The following is a 16,389-nucleotide window of genomic DNA, read 5'->3' as shown; positions in this document are numbered from 1 at the left end:
AGTTTGAGTAATTTCTGTCTTCCAAGGAATTAGCCCATTTCAAGAACATCAAAGTTATAAGCATAAAATTGTGTTTATTTTCTTTTTAGTGTTCATAGGTTTTGTGATACCACTTTTTCCTGATATTAGCAATATGTTATATTTTTCCCCTTTTTTGTATTAGTCTGTATGAGTCATTCCCTTCTATGTTTCTTGGGGTTCAATTTGCTCTTCTCTCAGTTTAAGGCAGAAGCTTACATCATTGATTTAAGGTCTTTCTATTTACTGAATGTTAGCATTTAATGTTGTAAGTTTCTTTTTAAGCACTGAGTTAGCTGTATCCACATATTTTGATAGACTGTATTTTGATTTTCATTGAGATAAGAATATTTCTCATTTCCCTGTCATTTCTCCTTTTATCCAAATGTTTGGAGATTAGCCAGATAATTTTTCCATCATTTATTTCTAGTCAAATTTCATTGTGGCTAGAGAACACAGTTTGTATGATTTCAGTACTTTAAATTTGTTGCCATTTTTGTTTTATGGCACAGAATATTTTCCTTCTTGGCAAACATTTTAAGTGCCCTTAAAAAATAAATATGCTGCTATTCCCTACTTTGTTCTTATCCTATCAGCTATTGAGAGATGCCTTCCCTATTCATATATTCCAATATATATAATTCCATGTATTCTTCTAATCTTTTCATGGTTCATTCATTTTCACATTTAAATTTTTGGCCATACATAATTTATCTGGCATATATAGTAAAACGTCAATTCAACCTTTTCTTTTTTCTTTCAATACTAAAGAATATCATTAATATGTTAAAGTGAGGATGGTATTTAAGAAAGATTTTAGAGAATATATAAAACACTTAATAATATGTATAAAGAATATATATGCATATATATATAATATGTATAATATTAATAAATAACATACTTAAAAATATCTAACATAAGTTTTTAAAACTAAAACGGTGAGAAATCAGCGGAGAAAGCACAAGAGCAAGAAAAAAAAGTTTTGAAAATACATCTTTTTGAATGAAAACAGCCCCATCCTGTACATATAACAAATATTAGTATTCTTTTATTTTGATTAGAATTTCATTCCTCAGAATAACCTGTCCAATATAGAAGTTATTTTGAGGCCAATTCTCTAAGGTCTTGCTAAACAAAACAAACAACAGCTAAAATGACAAACAATAGTTCACTTTTCATAAGTTCCTTGTTTCCAGTCTTTTGCTCAAAGTTAATGCCTTAATCTGATTTTCTGATTCAAAATTTGTGAGACATGCTACTCCTGACTATAATACTTATTTCTGATTAGCACTTGGTTTTCCTAGATTCATAAAATGTTATTTTGTTTTCTAGTTCACATATTTCACACGAAAAATGAGCGTGCCATATGATTTGAAGTAAGGAAAGGTCTGTAAAGTACTAGTAGCTGAGAACTAAGTATATCTCTTCTGGTTTTCCATCCCAAAAATCTTTTGAGGACAATCAAAGAGAACAAAGAAATCTAATGCTACACATTAAAAATTAATAAGCAATAGCTCCATCCAAGAAAAATAGAAAATTATGGAACTTCCGTATTATTAATCAGGCTGTAGGAGACTGCGTTTCAAGTCCAAAAGACTAATTCCTATGAGTTTATACATAATGAGTTTTAAGACTACACTATATCAAAGAACAATGAGCCTTTCATAACCCACCAAATGTTCACCTTTTTAGAAATAAACTGGTTGCCCGCCCCACATACTGACTTCACCTGTGTTGCAGGTGTTTCTCCAAGTCATCTCAGCTTTCTGTGGAAATAAAACAACTCCCTAGCTCGCCCTTTCCAGCTAATTTTTACAAATCCTCTTTATCCCTTCTCTCTGCCAGCTGCCTTTCACTTTGCTAAATGTAGGTCTACTAAATCTTCGTGATCAGCAGCTGGAGTTACCGGCCATTTCTGTTACCACCTCCACTGTGTAGGCTGGGCAATACTGCTCAGTGCAGCTCACAAGATCCATCTCCCCATATTGTTTGTGCTGATGACGCGCGGTCTCCCAGCCGTCACCATCATTGCCTCTTGAGCATTTGGATTTGGGATTTGGGAAAGCAGTCTTTCCACAGCCCAGGCTTAAAACAGCAGCTCTGCTTAACTTGAATTGTTTTCTAGTCCAGCGGTGACAGTACGAGGCAACCCTAAGGAATCTCCCAGCTTCTTCAGCATTCAGCCCCGTTATTCTAGGCACGCTCCCACTTCGGGGCCTTTGTACTCAGGCTCCCCTCTGCCTGGGTGTGGCCACAAGGTTCACTTCCTCCCCCATCGAATATCATCTACTCAGCAAGGCCTTGTGTAACCACCCTATTAAAATTGCACTTTGCCCCACTCTCACCTAATACTTCCTGTCCTCCACCCTGTATTTTTCTCCTCCATAAAACTTAACCTCTAATATGTTTTCAGTATACACTAGTCCCCCCTTACCCAGGGCGTTTAAGTTCCAAGACCCCCACTGGCTGTCTGAAACCACAGATAGCACAGAACCCTATGTTTTGTCCTATACGTACATATGATAAAGTTTAAAAATTAGGCACAGCAATAGATTAACATCAACTAATAAAATCGAACAAATGTAACAACATACTGTTAAAAAAAAGTTATGTGGTCTATCCCCTCTCTCAAAGTATCTTACTGCCCCGTGCTCACCCCTCTCGCCGCGGGGTTGTGAGATACACAGGCCGCCTGCGGGATGAGGCCAAGGGATGACGTCAGCTTGTGAGGTGGAGTTAGGCTGTAATTGACCTGATGATGATTCGTCAGGATTGTCCGCCCTCTGGGCCGCATTTTCCGCGGGGCACTGAAAGTGCGGAAGCGAAACCTAGGATAAGTGGGCATTGCTGTCTCTACCTAATGACTGTGTTTTGTTAGCCTCTTCCCAGGAATAGAAACTCCGTGACAGTTGGAGATCTGTCTGTTTCCTTCATGTTGGATCCAAAGTGCCTAGAATAGTGCCTGACACCAATAATGTCTAATAAATAATGGGTGAAGAGTGCCTGCTTCCTTCCCACCCACACAAGACCGCTCACCGTCGGGCCGTAATGGTGCCCGGCCCACTGACCCACACCACCGCTCGGTCTGGAACACGTGCACCTTCATTTCCCCAGAGGCAGGAGGAGCGCTCCTCAGACCTGCTCTGCCCCGATTCCCCTTCCCACGGAGGTGTAACTTCCCCTGCTCACGCAGCCACACCCCTAGCCCACCACCAAAGCTGGGTTTTCCTTTATGGAGCTCCAGCTTCTGCCCGTCTTGTTTTCTGGGAGTTGTTTATAATTAAATGAGCAAAGCCATTAGACTGAGGTTCTAATGTGATGGCATTAGATACATAAACCAACCAAACTATAAGCTTGTAAATTCCTCAAGGTTATGAAATTAAAACACTAAGTACAACAAATCACAACCAACCAACTGGCTTTAAGCTATAATCAATAGTTCCCTTACTTTGTTTCTGCCTTTTCACTGTAAAAGCTTCTTCCCGAGTTCCCTTCAGAAGGAGCCTCATAACCATTTCCGGTTTGGGGCTAGCCAATTCAATTTGATTTTTGCTCAGATAAACTCCTTATATGCCTCAGTTCATCTTTTAACAGGGCCATGCACTATTTGGTATTAAAAATATTACATAATTCTGTAGCCATGGAAGAGTTATTTAATTTTGACCACTTAATGGGGATGAATTGAGAAATATTAAATTCAATTTATGCATAAAAGTTTAATATGGCATAATTAGGTCACATATCACATTTGAATAAACACAACAAAACACCTTTTTAAAAGGAGATATATTTTAATGATTCAAGGCAGCATTAAGAAGTTTTTTGTACATACCTTTTGTGATAATAAACATGTACTGTCATATATAAGTGGATAATACAAATTATTTTGTCATGAAAGAGCTGTTAAAAGCTTTTAAAGTCTTTTAAAAAGCAAAAAAGGTGAAGTTCTCTTAGAAAATGACACTTAGGAGTTAATGGTATCAAAGACATTGGCTAAAGAAGGAAAGCAAGAATAAACTTTTAAAGCCATCTTAACATAAACCTTCCTGTAAATACACTATTCCTTTGAATACTACACACAGAAAGGCGTATAACCCCAAGGCTTTCTTCTCTAGCATATATATTAAAGAACATGTCTGGCTAATGGTTCCTGAATTATAAAAATTCCTGACACTCTCCCTTAGATTGTGCATTACTTTTCACCTTTAAAAAATCACATAAAAAGATATAATCAGTTTCTGGCAGAGCTAATATTGGTCCATAACAAAGTTAACTTTAGATTATTTAATAATAGTAGCATAAGAAAATTCCACTTTAAAATAGATTATTTAATAATAGTAGCATAAGAAAATTCTTTTAAGAAGAATTTCAAACCAATATCAGGCTTTAAAAAATAGTCATATGGCTGAGGTTAATTTTCTAAAACAACAAAACCCCCCCTTTTTTCCCCAAAACAGCAATGGGACAGCCACCCCATATAATGTTTGTTTTTCCCTACAACAATTAGTTTACAGCCTGCTGGAATCCCAGCCCAGGAACCACCCTGTGAATGTGGGTGGCTCATGGCCCTGTTTAATGATGACAATTGGCGTCCTCTTGTCTCTTCCAGAAGGATCTGTCTCAAGGTATAGCTTGGCTAAAAACAGTTGCAAAAACACATAAATTCAGTTAGTTTCAAGCAAGCTAAAATAACTATAGAATGAAAAGTCTTGTAATAAAAATAATAAATCAAGTTTTCATTGCCCTGAAGTAGCCATATACAGTTCCATATGAACAGTTCCTTATTGATTTCTCTTGTCAGTCATGGAATATACATGAGAGTCTCATAATTTCCTGAAAAAATACTGAACTCTATGGATTATCCTTAGGACATAATTATTTTCAATAACTAAAAAAAAAAAGAGCCAGCATTACTCAAAAGTTATTTTTAAAAAACATGTTATCATAGTTATGGAGGTTTTACTATTTCCATAATTTAAGAAGTATTTAAGTGAGTTTAAAATTTTCAGAAAAAAATTGATATATTCTAAATTAGGTAATAAAAATATTTTTCTTGCTACTATCATTAAATTCTTCAGTTTAAAAATTCCATTACTCTTTAGTTCTGTTGATGAAAGCTAAGATTTTCAATTTCAATTTGCAGTTCTGGAAGATGTGGTGAAAAGCAGTCAGGAACTTGGTAATTGCCATTACTGCCCCAAATGTCCATGGATCTGACTTACCAGACTTCAGAGATTCTGTCCTCTCAACTTCATTGGCATCTTTGCCAATCCAAATAAAAATCTGAAAAGTGAAACAATAATAACATGTACCGTTTGGGTAATGTTGATTCAGCGCAAACCGTATGCAAAGTGTTTCTCACATGTTGCTTATTTAATCTTTACAACAACCCCAGAAGTTAGGGATGTAGAGATGGAGGCATACAGCAATTCAATCACTTTTCCAATTTTTATGCTTATAAGGAGACACCAACACCTAAATTTATATTTAGCCAGTTTGACTCGAGATTTCACATTTCTGGTGTTTTCTAGTTTATAAAGTGAGCCTTGTCAAAAACACTGTATTGGTTGTTTTGCCCCCATCCCTGGGTATATAAGGCAGTCATTATTCTGAGAGGGGGGACCACTCTTAGTTTGTATGGGCACCCCAAACTCCCTTAGAAATCCCTGACTTAAGCTTAGTGTTCTTCTCCTATAGTATTGTACCCTGTAATACTTTAATAAAAGTGCTATCATGTTTAGTATTTAAACATTGAGGTTTAAAAAAAAGCTGATGTAGTTATGAATTCTTCATGTACTCTTGTCAAATGTCTAGGTTGGGTATTTCAATGCTGAAAAGTTCTCCTGAATTACTGTATATTTAAATCATGTTAAATCACAAGTTGGCAGAGATATTTTGGTCAAAGTAGTTTTGACTGTATTCTAATGCATACTGAAGGTGCTGAAATATTTGCTTGGAGGGCAAAGAACAAAACCATAAAAGCATGATAATATAATGAAAGGTATGATTTAAAAAAAAAAGACAAGCAGCTTCAAGAACTATTCTAAAGTACCCATGACTACAGAAACAATAGGGCGACTTCAAACGGGACTGAGTAAATCCTTCTGAATAAGGAAATATTATTCTTATTTTATAATTTTTAAATACATGAAAGTGGTTTTTACCTACATAAAGTTTTAAATTTCAAATCTAGAAATAACTGATCCATTTACTTGGGGAGAATCTGACTAAATTCCAAATTCTTAGATCAAGATGCTAAGGTGTAATGTAACTGAATGATTTAGTAACTAAGAACAAAATTAAAAGTAACAATCTCTGTGGCTGATTCTAAGACTAGGTCTAATTGAGATAGGTGTTCCATAATTGTTCTATATAATTTGGTTCCTAACATTTTTACTTTTCCCTTTCACTGTTACTAGTTTCCACATAGGTTAAAAAAAAAAAAAGTGTCAGATGTGGCATGTCATATCATTCATTTTCTCCAAGGAAAAGACATATATAACAGTAACATATTTTAGTGCATTGATTCAAAATTATTCTGTTTCTTCCCCAGGGTCCCCAGTAACTTCTTGTCAAATTTCCAGAGAAAGACTGAATATTTCAGTTTCCCACATTGTACCCACCACTGTGCTTATTAAATAAAAAAATGTTTAAGTTAAATAACAGATGAATGTATGACTACATTAGTAGTGGGTAAATTTTACAAATAAATGAAAAGTAAAAGTTTTTTTGCCTTAAACTATAAAACCAAAAATGGTAGCCATGAAATTATTTCCACATTAAGATGGATGAAATAGGTGAAGGGGATCAAGAGGTACAAACTTCCAATTATAAAATAAATAAGTCACAGGGATGAAAAGCACAACATAGGGAATATAGTCCATAATATTGTGATAACTTTGTACAGTGACAGATGGTAACTACATTTATTGTGGTATTTCGTAATGTATAAAACTCTTGAATCACCGTGTTGCAAACCTGAAACTAATATAATATTGTATATCAACTATACTTTAATAAACAAAAAAGTCAATTTGTTACATGTATCTACTTTTTGCCAAACTGTTGAGTCTCTCAAATACAGCCTAAATCCTTACGTCCATTTCTCAAGGCAGGTTTTTTCAGCTCTCAGCCATAAGTAGGCTGTCTTATCATGAACAAAATACAATTTTACCTGGTCCCAAGCATCTAGTAACATGACATCATCTTCTGCTAAATCATTCTGGGTGAACTCTCCCGGAACCTCTTCAATCTGAAATGCATGAAAAAGCTTTCTGACCCGAAAGTAAAGCAGGACTTTTCTAATATTTATGATATAAATGCCTTGTATTATTTTGGAGCAAAAATAAAGTTTGACATGCATTTTTTTTCCTTTTGGGTAATAAAGATTTAAATGATTGCTTATCTGTTTAATAGGGTATCATAAACTGATGGTATCTTATTTGGCAAGAACAGTACTTTATATAGACACCATATTTGAATGCTTTAGGCAAGCCACCTACAGTCAATTTGTCCACAGTTTTCCGTAAATTGCTTCGCAGGTTTATGTTGCCTTCCTAGTCCCTAAAGACATTTGAATATATGGTCTGGGTATTAAGATGACTTTCATTTTGTAGGTCAGATTATTTTAATAAAATCAATAGGTGTGATCAATTTATAAACAGACAATTTTCAGTAAAATGTTATTATAACATAACATTCATATGCAAAGTTTCATTATTTTTATCTTAAATGGATTAAATTATGTTCTCTATAGTTAAGATTAAAGGGTAATGGGGAGAGTTAGTTTAATGCACCTAATACCAGTGGGCATGAATTCATCTGAGTTCAATATTTGTAAAGAATTTTGGGTAAAACTCCCATGATCCTCAGGAAGCTTTGCTAGATTGGACTGTGGCTCCCAAGTCTTCACCCCTTCCTTGATCATGTGACTTTGCAGTATAGCTAAGTTGGTAGAGTTGACTGTGGCCTGGGCCATGTCATGTTAGCAAATATGACTCAGCAGTGGCTCTCCTGTGCTCCTGGATTCTGTCATTGGAAAAGCAGGTATGAACCCAACCTGCACTTTGGAGAACCACCCAGCTGAGCCAAGCCTAAATAAAGCTAGTCCCAGGCAACTGCAGTACTCTGAGCATGACAATACAGCTTTGTTATGATCTGATGAGATGTTAGGTTGCTACATAAAAAATAAACAAAGAAGCAAAAAAGCTAACTATTTACAGAGGGCAAGGGATTTGTTTATATTATCTTTTTACAAAATATTAAATACAATTTATTGTCAAATTTTATTTTTACGATTAAAAAAAGCAGTAGCCTTAAATATCATTTACTCTGTGCCAGGCACTATTTAATCCCTTATATCATGCAACAATTAATTTATTATTCACAACAATCTTACAAAGTAGGCTCTAGGATTATCCCCATTTTGCAGACAAGAAAATTACAGTGTAAAGAGGGTAAGTAACCAGCCTAAGTTCACATACGTAGTAAATAATATCACCAATATAGCACAGGCAAATTGGTTCTAAAAGCTGTGCTTTTAACCAGTACTTCTGCTGTCTTATATGAATCTACATGTCTTAAGTCTGCTTTCTAATGGTAAGAATAAGATCACTTTCCTAATTGTGAAGGGAGAAGGAGTTCCAAATATCAAAGAAGAAAAATGAGTAAGTGTAGAGAAGTATGTTTATTTTAAATATGTGCATGACAAAAAAAAAAAAAACAACTAAAATATTTTTTTAACCCTGACTGAGAATAAAGTCTAGGTATTACTTTTGTAAAATATATCTTCATTGGAAACAAATGTCATTTATTTCAATATTAGAAAATTATATTAATAAGATATTATAGAAACATATGCTAAAAAAGGAGTTGTTTGGATGCAATATCAAATTAACAGCAAAACAACAGATTTTTCTGATGACAAGTTTTATAAAATACAGGGGTTTCCTGCGAAGTAGATGAGCAACTGTGGTGCTCAACAACCAAATATTTATTACAATTCGCTATTTAAATCTTTAATTTTTAGGTCAAATCACTTAAAAGCTTCAAGTGTGGTTTGTACATAAGCAATTTTTTCAGAGCATTTAGTTTTTAGGCAGCAATGTACCTGGGAAAATACCTAGGAAATTCTCATGTGTGTGTTGGAAAACAAAGTTTGTACTGACCAAATCTTTAGATGAACCCTTTTACATAGGAAAGAAATTTGTTCTTTAAACAAAATATTTACACAAAAGCTTAGCACATCAAACAGAGAAATAAATTTTTATAGTTAAACTGGGATGAGGGCTGCAGTCCAACATATTTCAGAGCCCAGTATAGTCACTCTTGGCAACAGTTACTTTAACTTGGAATTGCCTGGAATTCAAAGACTGTGAATGACTATGAAATAAAGCATTCCTGCTGATTTCAGTTAATTTGCAGGTGTGTATATAGCTTTCTGTGATTTTGTCCAATGATCATAATGTTTCCATATTATTTTTTATCCCATCAACATGGTGAAATTTTTTATTCCCTAAGGAAACTGAAGTATAAAATTTATAGTTTTATTAGGAACCACTATTGATGCTAACAGAAAACATCAAATTATTAAACTAGCGAATCCAATCACACACATATTCATACAGCACTTACTACATGCTGACACTGGAGCAAAGCAGCTGATATTTTTTAAGAGCAGCTTGATTTATATGGGATATTACAGTATTCCTATGCTTTCATATCCATAAATCATAGAGTAGAGCAAAGATTATCATGGGTGGTTTTCAGGCAAGCTAAAACTGAGAATCAGAGGAGTGACATACTAGAAAATGTCACAGCCAACACCAGAGCCCAATGCTGTTTGGTGGTACCCAGTGTTTCATAAGACACTTACAATGAATCTTCCAGTTTTGTTGGAGCAGCCGAAAAGCCGAGGTGGGTGGTTTTCTGCCTGGGTTTCCAGCAATGGAGAGCTCTGGTAGTCTTTCTTTCCTCCAAGGGAATTCCAGAACTCCTCTGCGAAAAACACACTGACTTATCCCATACATGTCCAGAAGCACAGAGTCGCAATTGCTTTACATTAACCAATAATATTACCTCACCCTGACTTTAATGTTAAGAAATTACTTAAATATAGCAGGTGCCTTCAACCATTTTTTTAACTAATGGAAAGATTCTTAACACCTTGAAATCATTATAAAGTTCCTATTTATGAAAAAAAGAAGTTGCACTATTAGCAATTATACCAAATATAAGTTCTGGCCAGTGTCCTTGGCCCCACAGCACACACCTGGTTCTTTGCCTTCCTGAATCCTTGTGGTCTTGCATTTGAGGACACTTGCCACATACTCAGCTCCTTTCTCCTCCTCCTGGCTCGCACCTTTTCCTATCCAGATATAACCATTGTTTTGTCGCAATTTCAGGACAAAAACGTCATTGGAATTCAATGAATTTGCATCAACATCTACCTAGGGTATGAAGGAAAATGACACAATGATTCAAATTCACTGTGGCTGCCCCAGCAAACACGTCCAAGAAGCTGTGGCCATGATAACCATGCACTGCCTTCTGTCCTGGTCTCAGGATGTAATTCAGGGTGGCACAGGGAAGCCACGATGTTAGAAACATCAGAGTGAGCACTTTGCTCCCTGTCACCTTGACACTCAACTGCTCACAAACAGTAGCACAAGGCTCTAGGAATAAAATTAGCCAAACTAAGGTAATAATAACAAAGGTAATATTCAAAGAGACCATAAGAATAAGGGCGGGCTACAACTGATGTTCAGAGAGAGGGCATAATATTTACAAATGCCACACCTAAGGCAAAGGCATTCAGTTTTTCTTTCCCCCACTAAATAGAAGGTTTATCAAACAATCAAAGGGACACCTAAAAATTATAAAGCAGGCACTGGAGTCCAATGTAGGCAAGGAGATAACACTATAAATTCACTGAAAGGTTCTCCAGGCTCAGATAAATTACAGTTTGAATTACAAAAGACTATTTATAGGGATTACCAATACAGCCTTTCAACCACCAATCTGCAGACACTGCCTGGGACTGGCCGAGTGAGCACAGTCTGCTCCTTGTGGCCACAGAGGAGGGAGAGGGACCCACCTGGGCCCAGACTCTGGCCTGAGGGTGAGGCTGAAAGGTGCTTCCTCTTGGCAGGGACAGATATGCAGTCTCAGGACTGGTAGTGAGCCTGAGGGTCCTAGGATGGGTTTGTGTCTTTGACCGTGGCCATGACTTTCTGCTTTTGTGACTCTGTATCAGTCTTTGTGAGACCTCTGTCAGGCCAAATGACTGTGTGACTGTGACAGTGTATCTGTGACTTTCTGTGGGACTTGGTTTGATGCGTGATAACAGGGCGATGAAGAAAAATCAGTAAGCAAGACTAGGACAGAGCAGCTGCAAGGAAGGAGGAAAACAAGCGGGTGGTATACTCAGGACAAGTGAAGGCTGTTTCAAGAAGGGACTGGTGATCAGCTGTGCCAAATGGTGCTGTTTGACCAACTGTGTGTCAAGCTGCCAGATGGGCATCAACTGTGTGTAGAGTTGGGCTCCACCAGGTTGGTCAGGACCTGGCCCAGACAGAGAGCACTAGAGGAGGAAGGAATAGCTGTGGGAAGTTTTAAAGATGTGTCCTAGGGGTTGGGAACATTCAGGGAAGTAGTTATCACCCTCTTTCAGTAGAAATGAGGCTTCACAATTGATAAGCCTTTAACCAGGTTAAAAGAGTGTACACAAATTATTAATATCAGAAATGAAAGAGGGGACATTCCTTTAGGTGTCTCATGGACATTAAGGGCAATAAAGAAATAATCTGAACAACACTGTGTCCACAAATTGGAAAACATAGGTGATGCAGACCCATTTCCTTGAGGGAAACAGGCTTCTAGGAAAGACAAAAAAAAAGAAAGAAAAAAGAAATGAGAAATGAGATCTGAAGGAGATTTATAGGAATCATGACTTGAAATTTCTCATCCAAACATCTCTTTATTGGTACAGAGGAAAGAGATTGGATGATGGGGAGAGAAGTAATCTGAGACCCATGTTCTGCCCAGTACAGAATCAGGGAGTAGTTCCAAAATAGAACATGAACCTCCCAGGAGAAGAAAGCAGAAAGCCTTATCAACAGCAGTCTTGACTAGTGCATTTCAGACAGGCTAGGAATGTGAAGGACAGTTTGAGAAGCTGCAAGGAAATAAAGGACCTGAATCACAAGCGGCTTGGGATGGCTCATAGAGAGGTGCCGACTGGGAGGAGACCAGGAATGTGACAATTCTCACTGACTTTACCATCTGAAATCAATGGAGTGTACCTGCAGAAGAGAGCTTCACTGTTAATTTGATAGATTAAAAAAAAAATGCTAGTCATAACCAAACACCTGAGAATATGTGCACAGAACATTTTGGATGAGATCAATACATATAATGGAACTTAAACTGCATGACTGAATGAGATCACTGAAGGGGCCCAGGACAGAGTCTCGGAGAGCACAAGTGCTCAGGGAAAAGCAGAGAATCCAGCAACCCGGGACTGGATGGAAGGTGGAGTAGAAACACTCCAGAAGGGTGGTCCTGAAGTTTGGAAGAAATCCTGATAAATGTGGTGTTTCAGAAGCCTAGTGAACAAGACAAAACAGTGTTTCAAGAAGACAGGAGGGGTGACTGCAGAAAATGCTGGTGGGAGAAGGGTAGGAGAAGTGGAATCAGAGAAGAGACTTTTTGCTGTGGCAGATGATCGGGAGATCATTCAGTGGAATGACGCCTGTGGACATGGATGCCTGCACGGAGTGGCTTTAAGGGAGAACAGGCTTTCATAAGGGGGGACAGTGAGTGAAGCCAAGTGCGTTAAGGGTCTGTACTCTTAAGGAGAACAGAGAAAGGATGTGACAGCTGCAAGGGTGAGGGTCAAGAGACAGGTTTTAATAAAGGTTGAGAGTGTTTTAAACGCTTTTTTGTATTCCAAAGTGAATGATCCAGGATAGATGAATAAACTGATTATATGGCAGAATAAGAAGATTACTGCATATGTTAATGATGAGCTGGGTGGGAGATAAGAACACAGGACAGATAGAAATCCAGTAAAGGCAAGAGAGCAGGGGAAACGGAAGTCAGTGGACACATGGAAGTGGTAGGAATTTGGCTTTAGGACAGCAGTCAGATTTTATATATGCAGTAATAAATATGTATTAATTTATTTACCAAAATGCTAATTTATCCAAGCATTATTATTTATTATTAATTTATGGATAAGAACACATTGATATTAATTTGTAAAATAATTTAGTATTTATATGTAACAAACCATTAATTGTTAAATATAAGTAAATTAAATTTCTTTAAAACAGGCAGGAAAGGGGATATATATGTACAGATGCAGACAAGCTGGTGAAGCTAGAGGGAAGTAGATAACAAGATTCTTTGATTACATGTATGCTCTCCATGCACTCGGAACCAGTTATCAGTGGAGAGCAGGAATGTTGGATATTTGGAAAGGACTGGAAGGCAGTGACAGAGGGAGTGGAGTCACAGATTTAGGCAGGCACCTGAAGAATTGCAGAATGTGCTTCCTGGAGTAAAGGGGCTAAAGGACAGGGGATGGTTGGCAGAGATGAAATGTTTGAAACAGATTTCTGAAGTGCTGAAGTTAGCACCAATGGCAAGGTTCAGGACAGGACCATGTGAGTGTCGGATGGAAGGGCTCAAAGAGACAACTGCTGGCTGAGGGAGGAGCGAGAATGAGGGAGACAGTGGGACCGTGGCTGAAGACGTCACAGAATAAGAGGGGGATGATGCTTAACTCAGGCAGTGGGGGAGAGACTGATAGGAAGGAGAGCAGTCAGGGGCAAGGGCGAGCTCATCCCTGCTCATTCCTCTCCATGGTAAGAGGCCACTGGGGGAAAACAGCTTCCACTTGAGAGGGCTGTATGGGAATCTGCATCCTTGGAGGACAGACTCAGGGTGAGAAGGCAAAGGGAGAGAAGAGAATACAGGGGGAGGGATGCCATGACCCACCTGGGTCAAGGCTCGGCCCAGTGGCTGTGCAGAGGGGAAGGGTTGGCAGTTGGGGCTGGGTGTGGGGACATTCAGAGTGGGCATGGCAGCTTAGGGGTGGCTTGGGAGACTTAGATTTCAATGGTAACTGATGTGACTGGGGTATGAATGCCTGGGTTGTCCTGGAGGTCAAAGCACTCAGCTTCCCAAAAACCTGGGCCTGCTGGCCTTGCCTGTCCCTGGAGGCCTTCTTGTTTCACAACACTGTGGTAGGGGTTTGGTTCCTTTCACAGCTGCTCTCACAGGCAGTTTATTTGCCCAGCTGAGTTAGAGCTCTAGCCCACTGTGGTGATGCTTGCTTTCCACATTCGTTACACATGTACAAACAAGGGCCTTGCCTCTCAGATGTCCTCAGTGTGGTCACCTGACCATGATCTGCCATCCATCTTCCCAAGGCCTTTCAAGATACAACTTAAGCTGGGTCATGCCTTTGGCAGCTTGATTTGTTACATTATTCTTAAAATTCATTTGTTTTCGTACAGTGAACATGAGAGACCTGGTATCTGAAGTTAACATTTTACTCGATTCTTCTGCTTTTAGTTCTTTTTATTGTGCACACTGGATTAACTAGAGAAATGAAGGCAATTCACTTGCCAGTTTTTAAAAACTACTATTTGTTGATGGCTCAGATCCCTGTCAAGCCTGTAGCAAGGCTTGGTTTATTGGATGCATGACATTACCTCCACGATTCTGGTGATAGATGCCAGGTTTCTACGGACTTGGAAGAGACGTGTAGGGGGAGCAGGTGCTTGACCTCCTTTCTTTGATGTTCCATTCTTGTAAATAATGAGAGGTTTGTCTTTGAACAAACTCAGCAGGTGAACAGGTTCTTTGCCTTGGGAGACTCGGATCTGGGGGTGGGGGAATAAAAGAAATGTAATACAAGGTGCAATGAAAGAAGGTTGTATTTCTAAATGTATTCTTATTTTTCTTTTTGTAAATAGAACATAAAATACACAAAAAGTCAAAAGCAAGAAGCATGATGAACAGAAAATATAGGTTAATGACAATCAAGCACAGGTTCCTTGCTGACTTAAGAATCATTTGTTGCTCCAGACACAGCATCTCTGGCTTCTCAGGTAAACATCACTATACTGTCCCCTTTTCTGCTTCCATAAAGCATAAAGATGTAGATCTGTTCATTTATATCTCCAAAAGAGAAAAAACAGCCAAGTGCTAATATATACTGCCTTTAATGAAAATTATTCTTTTTTCAAGAGCACCAAAACTTTACAGATATTATGGAGACATTTTTGTTTCTCACATAGTTTGGATCTTGTTCAGAAAGAGATGTACATTCAAATGCTTCCCAAAGTAAGACAACACAAAAGCACACTCATTATTTCCACATCCCTGTAACTGTGAGATAAAAAACAATCATAATTTGGGGATGAGTAAAGATTCAATCTAGACATCAAAAACTGGCAAAAAATAAACAGAATGTACTTTCTACTTTATAACTTACCTGTAGAAATGGTAAGAGTAGGTTTGATTAATATAAGCACTTTTTAAAATACAATGGTAGTACTTCTCAGGATAAGGTTTTAAGAAAATAAGCGGCAAATTACTTAATGTTTCCTATTAGCTTAACACCAGATACTGGATTAGAAATGAATTTCCTATTTCTTAGGTAAGTTATTAATGCATTTTCTAAATAAAGAATTCAAATTTTGTGTCAGTCCCCTATTTTCCAATTATTTTTCCCTTTGCTAAAATTGAAGTATCTTACCTACTCTGGTCTGTCTCTTTCTAGAAACCAAAAAAGTAGAAATGCTGATGCACATACCATTGTAGGGAGGCCTAGGGAGCATTGAAAATAATTAACTTCACAGATACCTTTCTATTTGACAGACATTCAAATCAGTGAGTAGCAAATTATGACAATGTCTTTTAAGTCACAACCCCAAAGCTTGGGGTGAGGTTAGCTAGGAGTACCTACAGGCGCTGGCTTAGCATTTCCTATAACATTAAGAAAACCTCCAAGGGCAACGTAAGAGAAGAGGGCCACTAATTAAGACTCATTCTTCTGTGAAATGAAAATAAGAGAGAAAAAGATAAACTGAAAAAAAAATGCAAGATTGTTAATATACAAATATATAAAACAGCATTGTAGGATTTTAGGTGCTTTTTTAAAAATGTGTTATTGTAAACTAATGCCATCTCGTGGTTAAATTAAACATTACCATTTCATTGTCAATATCACTGGCTAAGAATAGAAATCCATTCATTGGGTATATCAAATATACTAGGAAATACAGAATTTATAAGGCATTAGCACAATGCAAAGCCTTCCAAGTTTTTGCATAATCTGGTGAGAAATCCTTTAAA

The 16,389-nt window shown here is 37.5% G+C and overlaps 1 protein-coding gene across 1 annotated transcript in view; it reads right to left on the bottom strand.

Moving 5' to 3' along the window:
- Positions 1-3,722: 3,722 nt before the first annotated feature.
- SCIN (scinderin) overlaps positions 3,723-16,389 on the bottom strand; it is an 83,826-nt gene continuing 71,159 nt past the window's right edge. The window contains exons 11-16 of the mRNA XM_036894554.2: positions 14,742-14,912; positions 10,292-10,469; positions 9,896-10,017; positions 7,196-7,273; positions 5,244-5,304; positions 3,723-4,657 (exon numbers count right to left, since the gene is read on the bottom strand). Of these exons, the coding sequence (XP_036750449.2) occupies positions 4,530-4,657; positions 5,244-5,304; positions 7,196-7,273; positions 9,896-10,017; positions 10,292-10,469; positions 14,742-14,912 (738 nt within the window). The 3' untranslated portion in view covers positions 3,723-4,529. The remainder of the gene's footprint in view (positions 4,658-5,243; positions 5,305-7,195; positions 7,274-9,895; positions 10,018-10,291; positions 10,470-14,741; positions 14,913-16,389) is intronic.

The sequence above is a fragment of the Manis pentadactyla genome, chromosome 7 (genome assembly GCF_030020395.1).
Source record: "Manis pentadactyla isolate mManPen7 chromosome 7, mManPen7.hap1, whole genome shotgun sequence".
In the NCBI taxonomy this organism is placed as follows: domain Eukaryota; kingdom Metazoa; phylum Chordata; class Mammalia; order Pholidota; family Manidae; genus Manis; species Manis pentadactyla.
Note: the sequence above shows the minus strand (reverse complement) of the source record. Positions and strands in the feature narration are given on the sequence as shown.